The sequence below is a fragment of the Phragmites australis genome, chromosome 1 (genome assembly GCF_958298935.1).
Source record: "Phragmites australis chromosome 1, lpPhrAust1.1, whole genome shotgun sequence".
In the NCBI taxonomy this organism is placed as follows: Eukaryota; Viridiplantae; Streptophyta; class Magnoliopsida; order Poales; family Poaceae; genus Phragmites; species Phragmites australis.
This window is the reverse complement of record NC_084921.1, coordinates 9127592-9142252: the sequence shown is the minus strand read 5'-3', so window position 1 is coordinate 9142252 and position 14661 is coordinate 9127592. Positions and strand designations below refer to the sequence as shown.

General features: G+C 43.9%; 2 protein-coding genes across 4 annotated transcripts; both read left to right on the top strand.

The window, feature by feature from the left end:
• The first annotated feature begins 1895 nt into the window (after positions 1 to 1895).
• LOC133908430 (mediator of RNA polymerase II transcription subunit 17-like) lies at positions 1896 to 5704 on the top strand. 3 transcript variants are annotated; one of them, XM_062350476.1, is made up of 9 exons: positions 1896 to 2075; positions 2298 to 2419; positions 2523 to 2721; positions 2810 to 2923; positions 3135 to 3220; positions 3301 to 3694; positions 3860 to 4321; positions 4406 to 4726; positions 5137 to 5704. In XM_062350476.1, exons 2-9 carry the CDS (start codon positions 2328 to 2330, stop codon positions 5452 to 5454), a joined length of 1986 nt encoding a protein of 661 aa, XP_062206460.1. In that variant the 5' UTR covers positions 1896 to 2075; positions 2298 to 2327; the 3' UTR covers positions 5455 to 5704. The 3 variants fall into 3 exon arrangements, with proteins under 3 accessions (XP_062206460.1, XP_062206442.1, XP_062206450.1); XM_062350458.1 differs by having other exon boundaries at positions 2236 to 2419; XM_062350466.1 differs by having other exon boundaries at positions 2193 to 2419.
• A 5771-nt stretch (positions 5705 to 11475) lies between these two features.
• LOC133908422 (RING-box protein 1a-like) lies at positions 11476 to 13667 on the top strand. Its single transcript, XM_062350448.1, has 5 exons — positions 11476 to 11701; positions 11769 to 11819; positions 11899 to 11958; positions 13209 to 13280; positions 13365 to 13667. The coding sequence occupies exons 1-5, from the start codon at positions 11554 to 11556 to the stop codon at positions 13400 to 13402; spliced, it is 369 nt and encodes a 122-aa protein (XP_062206432.1). The 5' UTR covers positions 11476 to 11553; the 3' UTR covers positions 13403 to 13667.
• The last annotated feature ends 994 nt before the right edge of the window (positions 13668 to 14661 follow it).

Genomic DNA, 14661 nt, shown 5'->3' with positions numbered 1-14661 from the left:
GAGGGTGGTTTGGTCCTATGTGGTGACAACTCAGCTTGCCCTGTTGCTGAGGTGGCTGGGGTCCTACTGAGTCAGCATAGCGGGTCCCGCACGTTAGCCAAACACGCACGCGCACAGAGGATAGAGCGGTGCCATCACAGTTCATCATGTAGCTGTGTGCTCACCAGAGTTCGACCAAAACGGCGCTACGGGCAGGAAGGTGGGAAGAGGTCTACCTAGGGGTGGACCTCGTGCGACTGCCGACACGTGATGGGATCCATGTCGATGGAGGTTGGCCAGAATGGCAACTAGGCTTCGCTGGAGTTGATAGAGACGACAGCGCAAAATGGAAATGGTCGAGATGGGGTTCTGGAGGGGTTTTTTGAGGTCAGAGAGCTGCTACTAGGTGCGGTGAAGGTGGCTAAGTATTCAGTTGGGTCGGAGCGGTGCTGCTGGCGGTCAGCGATGGTGAGGGAAAGGTGGTGGCCATGGTAGCTCGATGATAGGCTCGCACGGGCACAAAGAGGGAGGACAGAGTGGCCAAGGAAGTAAATGGAGGTCAGGTGGTGCTTACCGACGGCTAGCTGGGGCTGGAGCTGATCTAGCGGTGGAGATCAGTGGCGACGCCCAAATATGGGGATGAAAACAGAGGAGGCGACCCATTCATCCCTACTGTTGCACCTGTCACTTCGCCTGCCTCCCGCTCCAGAGCCCGGGGACGATGGAGCGATGAGCTCCAGCTTAATGGCTTCGTGCATCGCGTTGGCCTCCACGATCAACACGTGGTTCCGACCAACGATGGCCTCCACGATCAGCACAAACAACCGAAGTGCCTCATTCTTCTCCTCCCTCCCCTCTTCCAAACCGAGCAAGAAGCAGCCTCATCTCTCCACCAACTGGCCCGAAACACTATCGCCTTCTCCGGCTCCAGCAACTGTTCGATGGTGACTCGAGTTGTCCAACTGCATATCGGAGCCCATTGACCACCAGAACATAGTCCATATGTCCCATTGGTCCCATTTTAAATTTTGATGGTGCATATGGAGTTGGTCGAACCCGTTGCATGTCGTCTTCCTCGTTGTCGGCGTGCACGCTCGAAGCCTCCACCACTATCCACATAGTCTCAACGATCTCCCACCTTGCCAAAGTGCATCACCACGTGAACCTTACTTCTAGGAGTAAAACCCCTCAAGTTACAGTGTGAATCGTGTAGCAGCCAAGCAGCTCGGAGTCATCTTTCTCTTTTCCGGCCATGGCGCCATTGCCGCCCGATCTCATTCTCTGGTGAGCCTTTGCCCAATTCCTTGCTATCAAACCATCTATAGGATCCCAGGATATAACCATTATCATCGTTTTCTCTCTGATGAACAGTGTGAAGCTACCGATGCTGCCTTGATTTTGCCGCCGATGTCTGTTGTTGCCTGACCACCTCAAGGCACCATCGGATGAGTAGCGCCCTCCATGGGCTGCACTATGCCACCGACGAGGAGGAGGCGAGAGACAATGACGGGGGACTAGGCGTCTCCTCCTCTCTCCGAGCCACATGCACGGGCAAACGACGGGAAGAGAAAAGAGGGAGGAACAAGATGATGAGATGTCATCTGATATGTGGCTCCTACCGCTACGTCAGTGCCACGTAGGACGAAATTACCCTTAAAATAAGTTAAAGAGGTAAATTATACTGATTTAAACAGTTGGAGGAGGTGAGGTATCTGTTTTTATGATTTAAATAGAAAAAACAGATGCAAGCAATAGTTAAGGAAGACAATATGGACTTATTTTATATATTAGTACTGACTTGGGCTGTTTCCAGCCGATATGCATCCAAATGTGTATGGGCTGAACATAGCTTAAAATTTCATGGGCCGCGAGAGCCTGAAATCCAGCCTACTACTCATCGGGCAGCAGCCCATGTGTCTCCCGCAGTCGCCTTCCCTCTGACTCTCGACGCAACGCCGCCGCCGCCTCAGACTCCTGCCGGCGTCCCCGCTCCTCAGTCCACTTCCGCCGCCGAGGCGCTGCTCCCCCTCCCTTGGTCTTGTGGAGTGCAGTAGAGTGGATATCCGTTCGGACGTGGATTGGTTCTTCTTTCGTCGGTAAGCAACCCTAGCTTGCTTTGATGGATTCCCTTGTTCTAAGAGTTGGTTTTGTCGCATCATCCAAACCTTTCTTTCTCTACATCCAGTTAGCTGTGGATTTTTTTCGCTGTGTAGTGCCAACCTACTGATCCAACGTCTCAATCTATGTCTCGATTAGTTTCTTCCTCTTTATCGCGCGAGATCGATCTGTCCAATTTGGTGTTTGTGAAATAAATTGAGGTCAAGGAAGCAAGCAAGGAAGGAGGCATCATGGAGGAAGGGGACGTGCGGGTGGACCTCGACAAGCTCCCCATCAAGCGCCTCGAGGCCATCGACGAACCCGGCAACGAGCACTACCCACCGTAAGCCGGCCAGCCCGCATCTCTGGGATTCCGCTCAAATCCACCCAGGAACTCACCCGCTTGCCCATTGCCCTGTGGCTGCTGGGGGTGTCTGTGGCTGCAGGGACACCACCAGCGAGGAGCAGCGCCTCGCGGCCATCCGCCGCATCGACTTCTCCTGGGTCATCGAGAAGGACGCCAAGAAGGCCAAGAAGGTTGCCGACGCCGACACGACCCAGCAGGCATGGCCGTGGCAGGGCCTCATGGAGAGCCTGCAGCAGGCGCAACAGGAGCTCTCCGTTGTCATTGACCTCATTGGCACCGTCAGTAGATGCATACGCACACCTGATTTGATCCCCGTGAATTGGACGCAGCCAACTGTCTATAACTATGCTGGAAATTATGCTGCAGGTTGAGGCCAACGATGCCGTGGCAGTCGCCTCGACAACAAAGCCCAAGTCGCAGCCAAATGAAACACTAGTTGACATGGCGGTCTCCGCTGCCACCAAGCTCCAGCGCCTTCGGGTACGCGCTGTACCATCTCTAGTCCATGTACTTAGAGTATTTCAATTGATGCAATGAAGGCATGAAGCTCTTCTGACTTCATGAAAGTAATGAATCTGGAGTTGACAAGAACTGTAATAGATAATATTCCAGTAGTTGATTGTTGAAGCTTTGCCATTCATTATCATGCATACCGCTGCAATCTTCATTTGTGTCTGTTGGGATCTCTCAGCATTTGTCACGGTACTTCAAACAATCCGCCAAGACGATGGAGCAACAGTTCCAAAAGGAGACTAGGTTCTACAGCTCATTAATCAGGTACATTTTGTTGTGGAAATTGCGAAATAAGAATATCATAAAAAATGAAGTTTTTGATGTAAGCGCTGGTGAATCCGCAGATTGCAGCAGAACTGGAAAGTGAAGTGGCAACGGGTTGTTGGGAGTGGTCCAGGAAGTGAAGGCTTCATGTTTGACCTAGCTGATAGTTCTCAGTTAGATACAACAGGAATGCCTCGATTGTCACCACTGCCTTTAGTTCCAATAGATCAAGACTCCTCAGGCACTTTGTCTGTACAAATCCAGCAAAAGTTTTTCCGTTCCTTGAGCCTTCGATTTCGTGGAGACAGTGACAATAATGCTGAACGCAATGCCAGCAGAAAGAAAGAAGGCACTTTAAGCAGCACTAATTCTGAAGCGGAAAAGGATGCTCTGGAGAATGATGATATCAATAAGTCTATCAAACATGCACATTCTATCCTCCGCAACATCCACAAGTCAATATTTGAGGAGCAGGTGGGTTAAATGCCTATGAATTCTTGCGAAGTCCTTTTCTGACTAATCTAGTTAGAGCACCATGGAAGAAAAGAAACGTCAAACAATAGACATTCTCCTCCTCTCCCTGTTTGACCTTCTAGTATTTATTATACCATCCCACTTAATTTAGTATATCTATCGTAGGTATTTGATATGGTGATCCGTGGGACGTTTATCCAATCGCAAGGCATCACTGTTACTGGAATGTGCAAAGATTTTCTCCAATTAGCGATTGGTCAGGAGTGTTCTTTGTGCCTTTCGCTTGTGCACTCTGGACAGAACAGTGACTCAGAAACGATAGGTCTGGAAGAATATATGGATTCAGAGGATGCTGGAAATCTTGCGGTAGCCATTGTCAATGGGAAGCAGGAGTCTTTAAATAAAGACGTGTCAGGGCTTCCTAACCCCAAAAGTTTGGAAATTTACTTGCTACATATGTTCCATGAGAACATTCTTAGGAAAAAAAGGGAGAAATATTGTAATGTTGTTCGCTACCAGAGTCCTGCTCAGGCTGCACCTGATGATTGTGGCCTGCTAGGTCATTTCTGCATGACAGTGGCTCATAGGATATTTTCTAATAAAGTACATTTGGAGCTGGAGAGTGTGGTATGGCTACTGTATACTTGTCAATTTTTGTAACATGGTTTGAGTGTATTACTAGTATTCTAACTTTTTTTGTCACTAATGCAGGTTAGTAGGGTTCCTTATCTACATCTGCGTTCTCTTTGTACATGGCATTCTCGAACTTCTTCCTGGTCACTCTGCTTGAAAGTTCCTCAGCCTATCCTGGCCTCTAATCGGGTCACGAAGCCTTCAGATAATCATGAGCCTAAATACAAATCCAGGTTGCAGTTTAATACAAAGGTGATCTTGAAAGATGGCCAAATTAGTTTGATGGGTGAAGGCTCTCCAAGCATTGCTGGATCATTGACTGGGAAACCCTCTGATGGACATTTGATAAATAGTTACAATTGTGACTTTGAAGACCTCCCAATGATGCTTCTGCAGCAGGTAAGCTTGTGATGAAACCTTTTGAGTCATTCTTTTTATTTTGGTAGATCTGTGTTGGATGAAATTATCCTGCAAATAATATTAGCACCACTGAAATTATGATTTTGTGCATGAGATCGAGCATTTTCTTATACAAATATATTGCAACAGAGAGTAATTAATTTTGTGCACGAGAAATGATCGAGGAGATTGAAGCAACAGAGTAATTCATTTTGTGCATGAGATCGAGCATTTTCTTATCCAAATATATTGCAACCAAGCTACCAAAGTCTATCACAGATATGCTCTATGCATAACCTCAATGTTGAATCGCTGCACTTTAAATGCTATGCAATGATGCAATCTATTTCCGATGCTATTTTGAAACTTACTTTTGTCAAGAATAGTTTGATCACTTTTTGTATCCACAGGTTGCCAGTCAAGTGATCCACTGGCTTCATGAAGAAGCAATGGTTCTCGGAATGAATGTGACTAGAGACTTCCTGTGCCTTTACTTTGATCTTGACCAAGGTGAAACGCTTGGCCTAGTGGCACATGTCGACCCAGATGATGCGTACGGGTGCATTTCGTGGTACCTAACCGTTGATCACCCGATGGAGGAAGGGAAGATGTCAGCAGATAATCCAGAGCTGGAGAAGCGTAGGTTTTTGGGGTATCTGTCCCTGGAAGTGTTGTACTCTACCCTGATGGACCTGATAAACTTGTGCAGCACTGGTGTCCACCACTAATATTGTACTAGGTCTGAATAATATATAACTTGTCGCTTGGGGCGATCAGATTTGCGCCTCTTGATCTCCTAACAAGGGATGAAATGATGTATTCATGTTGTCTTTGAGAGCATGTAAAGCCAGGCATTTTGCGCACCTGCCACGTTTGTTAAGTGATAATTTGCTGCTGTCCCTTGGTGGTGGTTGTACCAGTCGACTGGAAAATGAAGAGGAAAGCCGAGGAGCTGTTGGGGATGTGATTTTTCTTGTTACCTGTAAATCTTTACGGTATAAAATATGAGTTGATTTATATGTTATCTTTTTCTTTTGCTTTTTTTCCATCTAATAAAAATCTTTAAAATTAGAATAATTTATTTACTTTTGCTATCGATATGGTACCTATTTTACTAATAAAAATACATAAAGAAATTAAGATAAAAATTAGCAGATAATCTTTTTTTAATTACATTTGAAATTAAATTACGACATCGCTCTTGATGTATTTGTTCAGCGATATTTTTATGACATATCATATCTCTATACTTAAATTTATATTTTATGTTTTCGTTACAACCTAGTCCTAGCTAATGATTATGTTCCAAGAGTCGTAATTCTCTGTTTTGGCACACTTGCAGCTAAAAAGCTGTCCGTTCACCACCAATTAACTTTTAAGAGGAATATAAAATTGAAGAAAAGTACGCGAAATAAAAAAGAAATGTGGGGACAAATTAAATAAATGTCAAAGGAAAAATTAGAACAAAATCCAGACACTTTAAGATTTTCTTTTAATTTCACACAAAACTTTACACTAGAGTCAAATTTCAGGGATGTTGAACGAAAACTGATAAAGATTGAAACGTTTCCCTAGCATAATTGTTTCTTAAAAGATCTAAAAAAAAATTCGTCGGAAGCGATCGCACACGTCCCCACTCCTCCGTGCCCTTCGCTTCCTCCCGTCCTCCCGCCGACCGCTTCCTTCGTGTCCCGCCGGAAGGGATGAAACTGCCTGGGACATGGCTGCAGGGCGACCGCGCCGCCACCTTCTGCCACCTCCTCCGCCGCAACACCGTCAGGCTCCAGCCCAGCCACCTCACCGGCGGTTAGTCGCGCATTTGGCTTCGCTCTCTCGCATTGGTGCCCGATGGTTTCCCGATGTCGTTTCTGATGATCGCTGATGCCGTTTGCAGCCGCGACGTGGCCGCTCCTCATCCTGGCGCTTGTCCACTGCGTCAAGGAGGACCATCTCGGGTAAGAAGCGTAGGCGCCACCAAGAGCGCCGCCTCCAGGATGCTCCGCGTCGCTGTGCAGTGCTCTGAGGACGTCAGGCGATCGATCAGGTTTGCTCCGATTCAAAGGTCTTCTCGTCTTCTCCAGTGCTATACTGTTTGCCGGTGTCTTCTGTGCTGTGCTGGGATAAACTGAACTTTCACCAGCATAGCTTGCGATGAGAATTGAGATGGTTGTATGTCGTTCAGTAGAGATAGTGATGGTGTTGTATGTGTTCGCTTGTGATTTCTATCGTTCTCCCGTGTAGTACGGAGAGTATGGCATGGGTATTACTGGCGTTGAAGTTGTGTTTAGAAGATGTTGTGAGAAAACTCTTTGTCATGAGGGAAAACAAAGAAGCATTGCTGACTTATCGAAGTATGTATATTATCAAAGGTCTTTTTTTTTGTATTTTTTTTTAACATAGTTCAATACTTTAGTTTCTCATGAGACGGATCTATTGTGTCGGGTTTTCATCCATCATCCTCTATATAAATGGGCCCTCTCACCACTGAAAACTTTACAACGTCAAAAGGTAACTAACAACAATAACAAAGCCTTTCAGTCCCAAACAAGTTAAAGTAGGCTAGAGATGAAACTCATAAGATCTTGCAAGTCTAGTCATGGCTCTGGCACGTGGATAGCTAACTTCCACGCACCCCTGTCCATGGCTAGTTCTTTGGTGATATTTCAATCTTTTAGATCCCTCCTTACAGACTCCTCCTATGTCAAGTTTGGTCTACCTCGACCTCTCTTGATATTATCCGTACGCTTTATTCTTCCGCTATGTACAGGCGCTTCTGAGGGCCTGCGTTGTATATGCCCAAACCATCTCAAACGATGTTGGACAAGCTTCTCTTCAATTGGTGCTACACCAACTCTATCACGTATGTCATCATTCCGAACCCGATCCTTTCTTGTGTGGCCACACATCCATCTCAGCATGCGCATCTCCGCTACACTCAACCGTTGGACATGTCGCCTTTTAGTTGGCCAACATTCTGCGCCATACAACATCGCAGGTCTAATTGCCGTCCTATAGAACCTGCCTTTTAGCTTCTGTGGTACTCTCTTGTCGCAGAGGACGCCGGAAGCTTGGCGCCACTTCATCCATCCGGCTTTGATTCGATGGCTCACATCTTCATCGATTTCACCATCCTTCTGCAGCATCGACCCCAAATATCGAAAGGTATCCTTCTGAGGTATCACCTGCCCGTCAAGGCAAACCTCATCCTCCTCGTGCCTAGTAGTACTAAAATCGCACCTCATGTACTCAGTTTTAGTTCTACTAAGCCTAAAACCCTTCGACTCCAAGGTCTGTCTCCACAGCTCCAACTTTCCATTTACCTCTGTCCGACTATCATCGACTAGCACCACATCATCTGCAAAGAGCATACACCATGGGATATCACCTTGTATATCCCTTGTGACCTCATTCATCACCAAAGCAAAAAGATAAGGGCTCAAAGCTGACCCTTGGTGCAGTCCTATTCTAATTGGAAAATCATTGGTGTCACCATCGCTTGTCCGAACACTTGTCACAACATTATCGTACATATCCTTGATAAGGGTAATATACTTTGTTGGGACTTTGTGCTTCTCCAAGGCCGACCACATGTCAAAAGGTAACTAAAATTTACATAAATTTGCAGAATGTTGTTGGACTTGCTCCTACAGTACTCCAGTCGTCCAGCACAGTTCATACAACTGGAAGTCACTGGTATACCAGTTAGCACAGGCAGCGGTGGATCCACCCCTGGCCCTCTTCAATTTTTGGACATGGAAGAGGAAGAAGAGAAAAAGAGGAGTAAGAAGAAGAGTGTGAGTCCTCTTTTTTATGGTTTTGGATCTGTCACTAAGGATATATATAGCATGTATGATCAGTAGCAGCTGGTATTAGAGATGTCTATATTCAATTTTATCAAACATAATTATCCAAAGGCTAAGAAAGACGAACAAAAGAAAAAAGGGAAGGAAAGACATAGTTACCTGGCAACTATTTCTTAGGTTAGTCTTTGATCGTGCAATTTAACAATCAGATACACCCAGATATCCTATCATTATTTAAACATATTCCCCAAGTTTCTTATTTTTCATTTCAAAACACATCGGGTTCTCTTGCAGCAACCTGTTATACTAATCTATATTTTTTTCCCAGGAAACAGATGATACTGATTCCCAAGAGGCTTATGAGGGCAACAGAGATGCAGCTCGTGCTATACTCCGTGTTAAACAGAAGTTGGACGGATACGAAGACGGTGAGATGAGAAGTGTGCAGAGCCAGGTAAATATATTGGTATGCCAAAGTGTTAAGATCATTATACTTTTGCCAATGCAAAATTACGTCTGTATTTTATGTTTGCCTTTCAGGTCCAACAACTCATACAGGATGCGGTAGATGCTGACCGCTTGTGCCAAATGTTTCCAGGGTGGGGACCTTGGTTATAATTAAGCACCATGGAAATGGATGCAAAGTGTGAACGTAGGCAAGAGCAAATTTTGTGACTGCTCCTGAAGCTTTTCAGTTGTGGGGGTGTTTTTTTCACCCTTACACCATCGGCCCTCCCTCGTCAGCATTCCTACGGTATGGCTGCCTGCCTCTTTGGTGCCTGTACATTTGTGGGAAGGGTAGCATGGCATTTGAATGCAGGTGCATGGTTATACCACTACCGGTAGCTGTTTCAAGCCTGTGGTCAATTGACTCTGGCGGTGATTTAAAAGGGGAAGTGGGCATCAAATTAGGTGCCTGAGCATGTACATTGTACAATGAGGTGCTTATGCAAAAAAGCCTGGTTTTTTTTCTCAATTGTATTGGCACATGTGCTTAGACGGAAGACAAGATGTTTACTTAAACATCACTAATTACAGTAGTGCTAACAAGATAATTAACCATGTTTAAGAAATGCATTCGTTGTTTGCATTAGAAATTATAATTTTTATATAAATGTTTAAAACTCTCTTTCATTAAACGCTTAGTTATAAGCACTAGGATTGTTATGCCCTCAGTGGCTTATCATTACGGCCGTAGCTCTCAGCCTCTCACATTAGCCCAGCATGAGGTATTGAGGCCAGTTCGACAAGCCATGGTCGCATAAGAGGCAACGGTCTTTTTTTCTTAACTTCGAGAGTATGGCTGGTGTATCGTTTTCGTTTTGTTTACTCTGTAAGACTGTAGGACTTAACATTGTATATAACTGTTCTATCATGGTGTAGTAATGCACGATGAATTGTTGTAAATGACCCATGATCTGCATTCTTGGACAGGTAGTCCATAATAATCTGGAATGTGACCTGGAGTATGTCTTGTTAGCCATCAAACTGAGAGAGCAACTAGTGAAGTAGCAGAGCAACGCCATGAGCTACAGCGTAGCGAGCCTACAATGGATCAGAAAACTTAGCTAAATACAATACCCTTGGTTCAAAGTTTAAAACGTATCCACGAGTAACTGAAAACAATGCTGATGATTTCTTAACCATTTGAAGGGTAAGAGGTTATTGTAGAAAACCAGTGCGAGGTTTCCAATGAACTGTTTATTTTGTGTTCACATAAAAAAAAAAATTCATGCATTAGGGTTGCAGTCGAGAATTTGTTACACGATGTCTTACATCAGTTTGCATATGCCAACCCAACAACTGGAATGACAAACAATTATGGGTAGATTTTGACCACATGTTTTACACCAGATTTATATGTCCATTATATACGCTAGAAAATACACATGACCACATATTTTTCTAATGTAAACACTTCGGTGAACGGCAATATCAAATTTAGGACTGAACTTACAGGAGAACCAACCCAAGACTTTGTAGTAGTAGAGATGGTCGTACTTTTTATTCATTAGAAATCAAATTCTAAGTTTGTTCTTTACGTGTCTCGTTAAGACTGAATTTTTTCAGTAATAAGCAATGTATCCATTGATAACAAAATGTCTGTTGTGACTTTATCAATTTCTAAGTTTTGTATATCTAATTTTCAGTAAACGTTGTGTGAGTATATATGTATATATAACGGTATGAGTATGTGCTGCGTATACATATTATACTGGGTTTTAAAAAAAGAGTGAACTTGACAGGTTAGATGACCTTTGAACGAACCATAGCCCTGTTATCGGTGATAGTGACATACCTACCGACATCATGGTGTAATGGTGATTTTATGAATCTTCAAATTTCATATCTTTCTCTATATATATTCTGTAGGTATGCTCAGTGCAGTTTATATCTGCGCACATCTCATAAGCTGTAACTCATAGTATTTTGAGTTGTAACTGGGGGATGTGCGTAGTGCGAATAACAAGTTGTAACTCACAGTATTAGCTTCTCGTGTTGCAATTATGTATTTATGAACGTAAAGTTATAACTGGTCTATCTAACAAGTTATAACTCACAGTGTTTCGAGTTGTAATTGGGGATGTGCGCAGTGCGAATAATAAATTGTAACTTATAGTGTTAACTTCTTGTGTTGCAATTATGTATTTCTGAACGTGAAGTTGTAACTGATCTACCTAACAAGTTATAACTTACAGTGTTTCAGATTATAATTGGGAATATGCACAGTACAAATAGCAATTACATATAAACGCAAAATAGTCTTGCGTATATAGATATGAGTATACATATATCTACTTGTTGCATTTTCAGGTCGGATGACGTTTGAAGGAACCATAGCCCTGTTATCAGCGCTTCTGCATCTACTCCCACGAGAGATGACGACATACTTTTTTTTCAGGGTGATGACGACATACTCGGCAAAGGAAAGAAAAAATGACAACATTACACACAGTCGGAGACGGCAGGGCACTTCATCTTTTAATTAAGATTCCAATTCCATCCTTCTAGCGAGAGAACCCGATGTCCGCCATGGAGACCGACATAAACGCGCCGCCGCCGCCCGCCCCCGCCGGCGAGGGCTCCTCCGCCGCAGGCCCGTCCTCCTCCCGCAAGCCCAACAAGCGCTTCGAGATCAAGAAGTGGAACGCCGTCTCTCTCTGGGCATGGGGTACGCACGCACGCACGCATCCATCCTTTCTGTAGATCGGAATTGAATTGAATCCCGTCCCGTGCAGATATCGTCGTTGACAACTGTGCCATCTGCCGCAACCACATCATGGATCTATGTAAGTTCGGGCTTCTTTTGGTCCCGGGTTTGGGATCTACGATTAGGGTTTGAGCTTGTTGCTTCGTTGTTGGGTGCAGGCATCGAGTGCCAGGCGAACCAGGCCAGCGCCACCAGCGAGGAGTGTACTGTCGCTTGGGGTACGAACCCAATCTCCTTAAATCCTGCCTAATCCTCTCTTTTCTGTATTGCCTTTGTACGCCGTCACTTGTTCAATTTTATCTGTATGCTGTTCAATTATATCTGAATGTTTCTTCATGCAGAGGAAGTCGTTATGAATTATAGTATCACAATCTAGTTGGTATTCAAATTATGAATTATGCCACTTGTTCGATTTTATCTGTATGTCACGCAGGCTTGTTCATTGTGGTGTTTTAGTTTTTTTTTTATATAAAATAGTTGGTGAATTGCTAAAGCTACTAGGCACCGAGGATTGTGGTTCCTTTAAACGGCATATGTTTTGCACCTCTCCTCCAGTCCTCCGGACCGCCATGCAATTGAAGGAATGAACTAGTTTTAACCAGTGTTGCTAGAGCAATTCCTTTACTTCTAGTAATCTTAAAATTGCACTCCTCCAGTGCTCCAGGCATCGAGGATCTTCTAGTATTCTTTTACAGCCCTAACCTCTGAGGTGCTATTCCTTGATATGAGTAAGGTGGACTTGTGGTGTTTCTGAACTAGATTTTGTTTGATACTCCTAGTCACCTCGTCAGAATAGCTCACTCTGCTGAGTAGGTCATCATGTAAAGCTCTTAAGAGCAACTCCAGACCCTGCAAATGTACGGGACTAGGTAGCATAGGTACACCTTATATTGTTAGAAAGCAGACATACTGGTTAAGTATTTTTGTATGTGTTGGGAAGAAAGTTCAATTTAAAAGTAAACTCACCAATTTGGCCACTTATTGGATAAAGTGGTAGATATTTTCGACAACCTACATGTGCCTGATGTGTTGCATAAACTTAGTATCAGTCTTATATCATTAAAATTGTTGCATGATTGTTATAAACGGGTGGAACATATATCAGTATGTTGCTCCGGAGAGGCTGAGAGTTATGTTTTATATGCCATATCCAAGTTGATGACCTGCCTGACCTCCCCTTGGTGGTCCTTGTATCATATTACAGTGTTAAAAATAGAAAATTAGTTCACCTATTTACAGTTGGACATGATGATAATTGCTGTTGGATCAAAAGAAAAATAAACTCAAGGTGGCTGCACACTTGTATTAAAACTTTTCTTATGGTTGTACATTACACATTAATAGTCATCGGATCTTGTATCATGCGTTCCGCATGGTATGGCTTCGCAGCATATGATTTTTTTGGCATTGTTGAATAGTTGATTATTTAGCTTTACTGGATCTAACATGGTGCTTGTACATACGACAGGTGTCTGTAATCATGCTTTTCACTTCCACTGCATCAGCAGGTGGCTTAAGACTCGCCAAGTGTGCCCATTAGGTAGCTGCAGTTCTTGTGTATGACTTGATCTTGTAGTTCATTCTCTTGGCATTGCATACTGACCACCAACTTTTTATCTCTCAGATAACAGTGAATGGGAGTTTCAGAAATATGGTCACTAGACCCTCATGTGCTGTTGGAGCTTTTGTTTCAGGCTACTGCTGCAACCCAACACTTCTCATATTCCAACAGCTCCATCTTTTGCCACTTTTGGTTCTTGCATCTATCATCTGTCAGTTATGGCGGGTAGTATGTCCATCCTGGGATTGTATTTGGATGATTCGTAGAGAGGATATCATACTGTAGATCTTTAACAATGTTCTGTGTATCTTCATAAATGAGCTTGAATTGTGCTGTGGTACTATTCTGAAGTATTGTGCTTTTTTACGCTTTTTCCTCTTTTTTTTCCTGCAATCTGTGTGTTCCTTGAGCTCTGTTTGGAATTTAGTGGGTCGGCAATCTTTTGAGGAAAACTATTTCAGTTTGTTTTTCGTTGGGCTCTTCGGTCCTTCAAAGCAACGATATATGGTCCCGACGACCTTGTACTGATTAAATGGAACAACCAACCCTATTCATCACTAACAAAAAAATACAGTGGCCAACTAAATTGTAACATTTAAAAACCTTGCTCCACTATTCTGTCAGATTCTGATACCTTCCCTAAGGCCTTGTTTGGGGAGCCCCCCCGCTTTTTCCCAGGGCCAAATTATCCGAGCATTTGGTTGGCCTGTTTACCGGGATTTCACGGCCTGATCCGTGTGGTTTCGACAGTGAAAAAAGCCATGGCTCAGCAAGCCAGGATACTTTACCCGTGCGGCCGTGATGATGGAAAGGTATCAGCAAGGTTTTTAAATGTTGCGTATCAGATCCTGCAATTCAGTTGGCCACTGTATTCTGTTTTGTTAGTGATCAATAGGGTTGTTTGTTCCATTTAATCGGTACAAGGTCGTCGGGACCATATTTCGTTGCTTTGAAGGACCGAAGAGCCCAACGAAAAACCTATTTCATACCTGAAATTTCGAGATCTTGCTGGCTGAGGCAGAGAGAGCATAGCTCCGAGTCTCCAGATGAATGGCCATTTGCTTGATCTCTTCGTGAAGGCTGAGAGAGTGAGAGCATAGCTCCCAGTCTCGAGATGAATGGTCATATTCTTGCTCAATCTCGTCGTGATGAATGGTGGTTGATTTATTCTGACATATCATAAGATTGGAAGGGCTATACTAAAAAAAAAAGGATTGGAAGGGCTTACCTCGGAGCTAAAGGTGATTTGGAGGCTAGGTTAGCAGAGCTACTCTGAGCACATTATAGATGTGTTTGGTTATCCGGTAACATATATCCTAAACGAGTAGAAACATGTTAAACACATGTAATATCCCTTAAA

What these genes read in the sequence shown, in the direction of transcription:
- LOC133908430 (XM_062350476.1), top strand. Translation starts at nt 2,328, where the DNA reads ATGGAGGAAGGGGACGTGCGGGTGGACCTCGACAAGCTCCCCATCAAG. An exon ending in AGTCAATATTTGAGGAGCAG is followed by an intron (nt 3,695 to 3,859) that starts GTGGGTTAAATG and finishes TATCTATCGTAG; the next exon opens with GTATTTGATATGGTGATCCG. An exon ending in CAATGATGCTTCTGCAGCAG is followed by an intron (nt 4,727 to 5,136) that starts GTAAGCTTGTGA and finishes TTGTATCCACAG; the next exon opens with GTTGCCAGTCAAGTGATCCA.
- LOC133908422 (XM_062350448.1), top strand. Translation starts at nt 11,554, where the DNA reads ATGTCCGCCATGGAGACCGACATAAACGCGCCGCCGCCGCCCGCCCCC. An exon ending in CGTCTCTCTCTGGGCATGGG is followed by an intron (nt 11,702 to 11,768) that starts GTACGCACGCAC and finishes CGTCCCGTGCAG; the next exon opens with ATATCGTCGTTGACAACTGT. An exon ending in TCGCCAAGTGTGCCCATTAG is followed by an intron (nt 13,281 to 13,364) that starts GTAGCTGCAGTT and finishes TTTATCTCTCAG; the next exon opens with ATAACAGTGAATGGGAGTTT.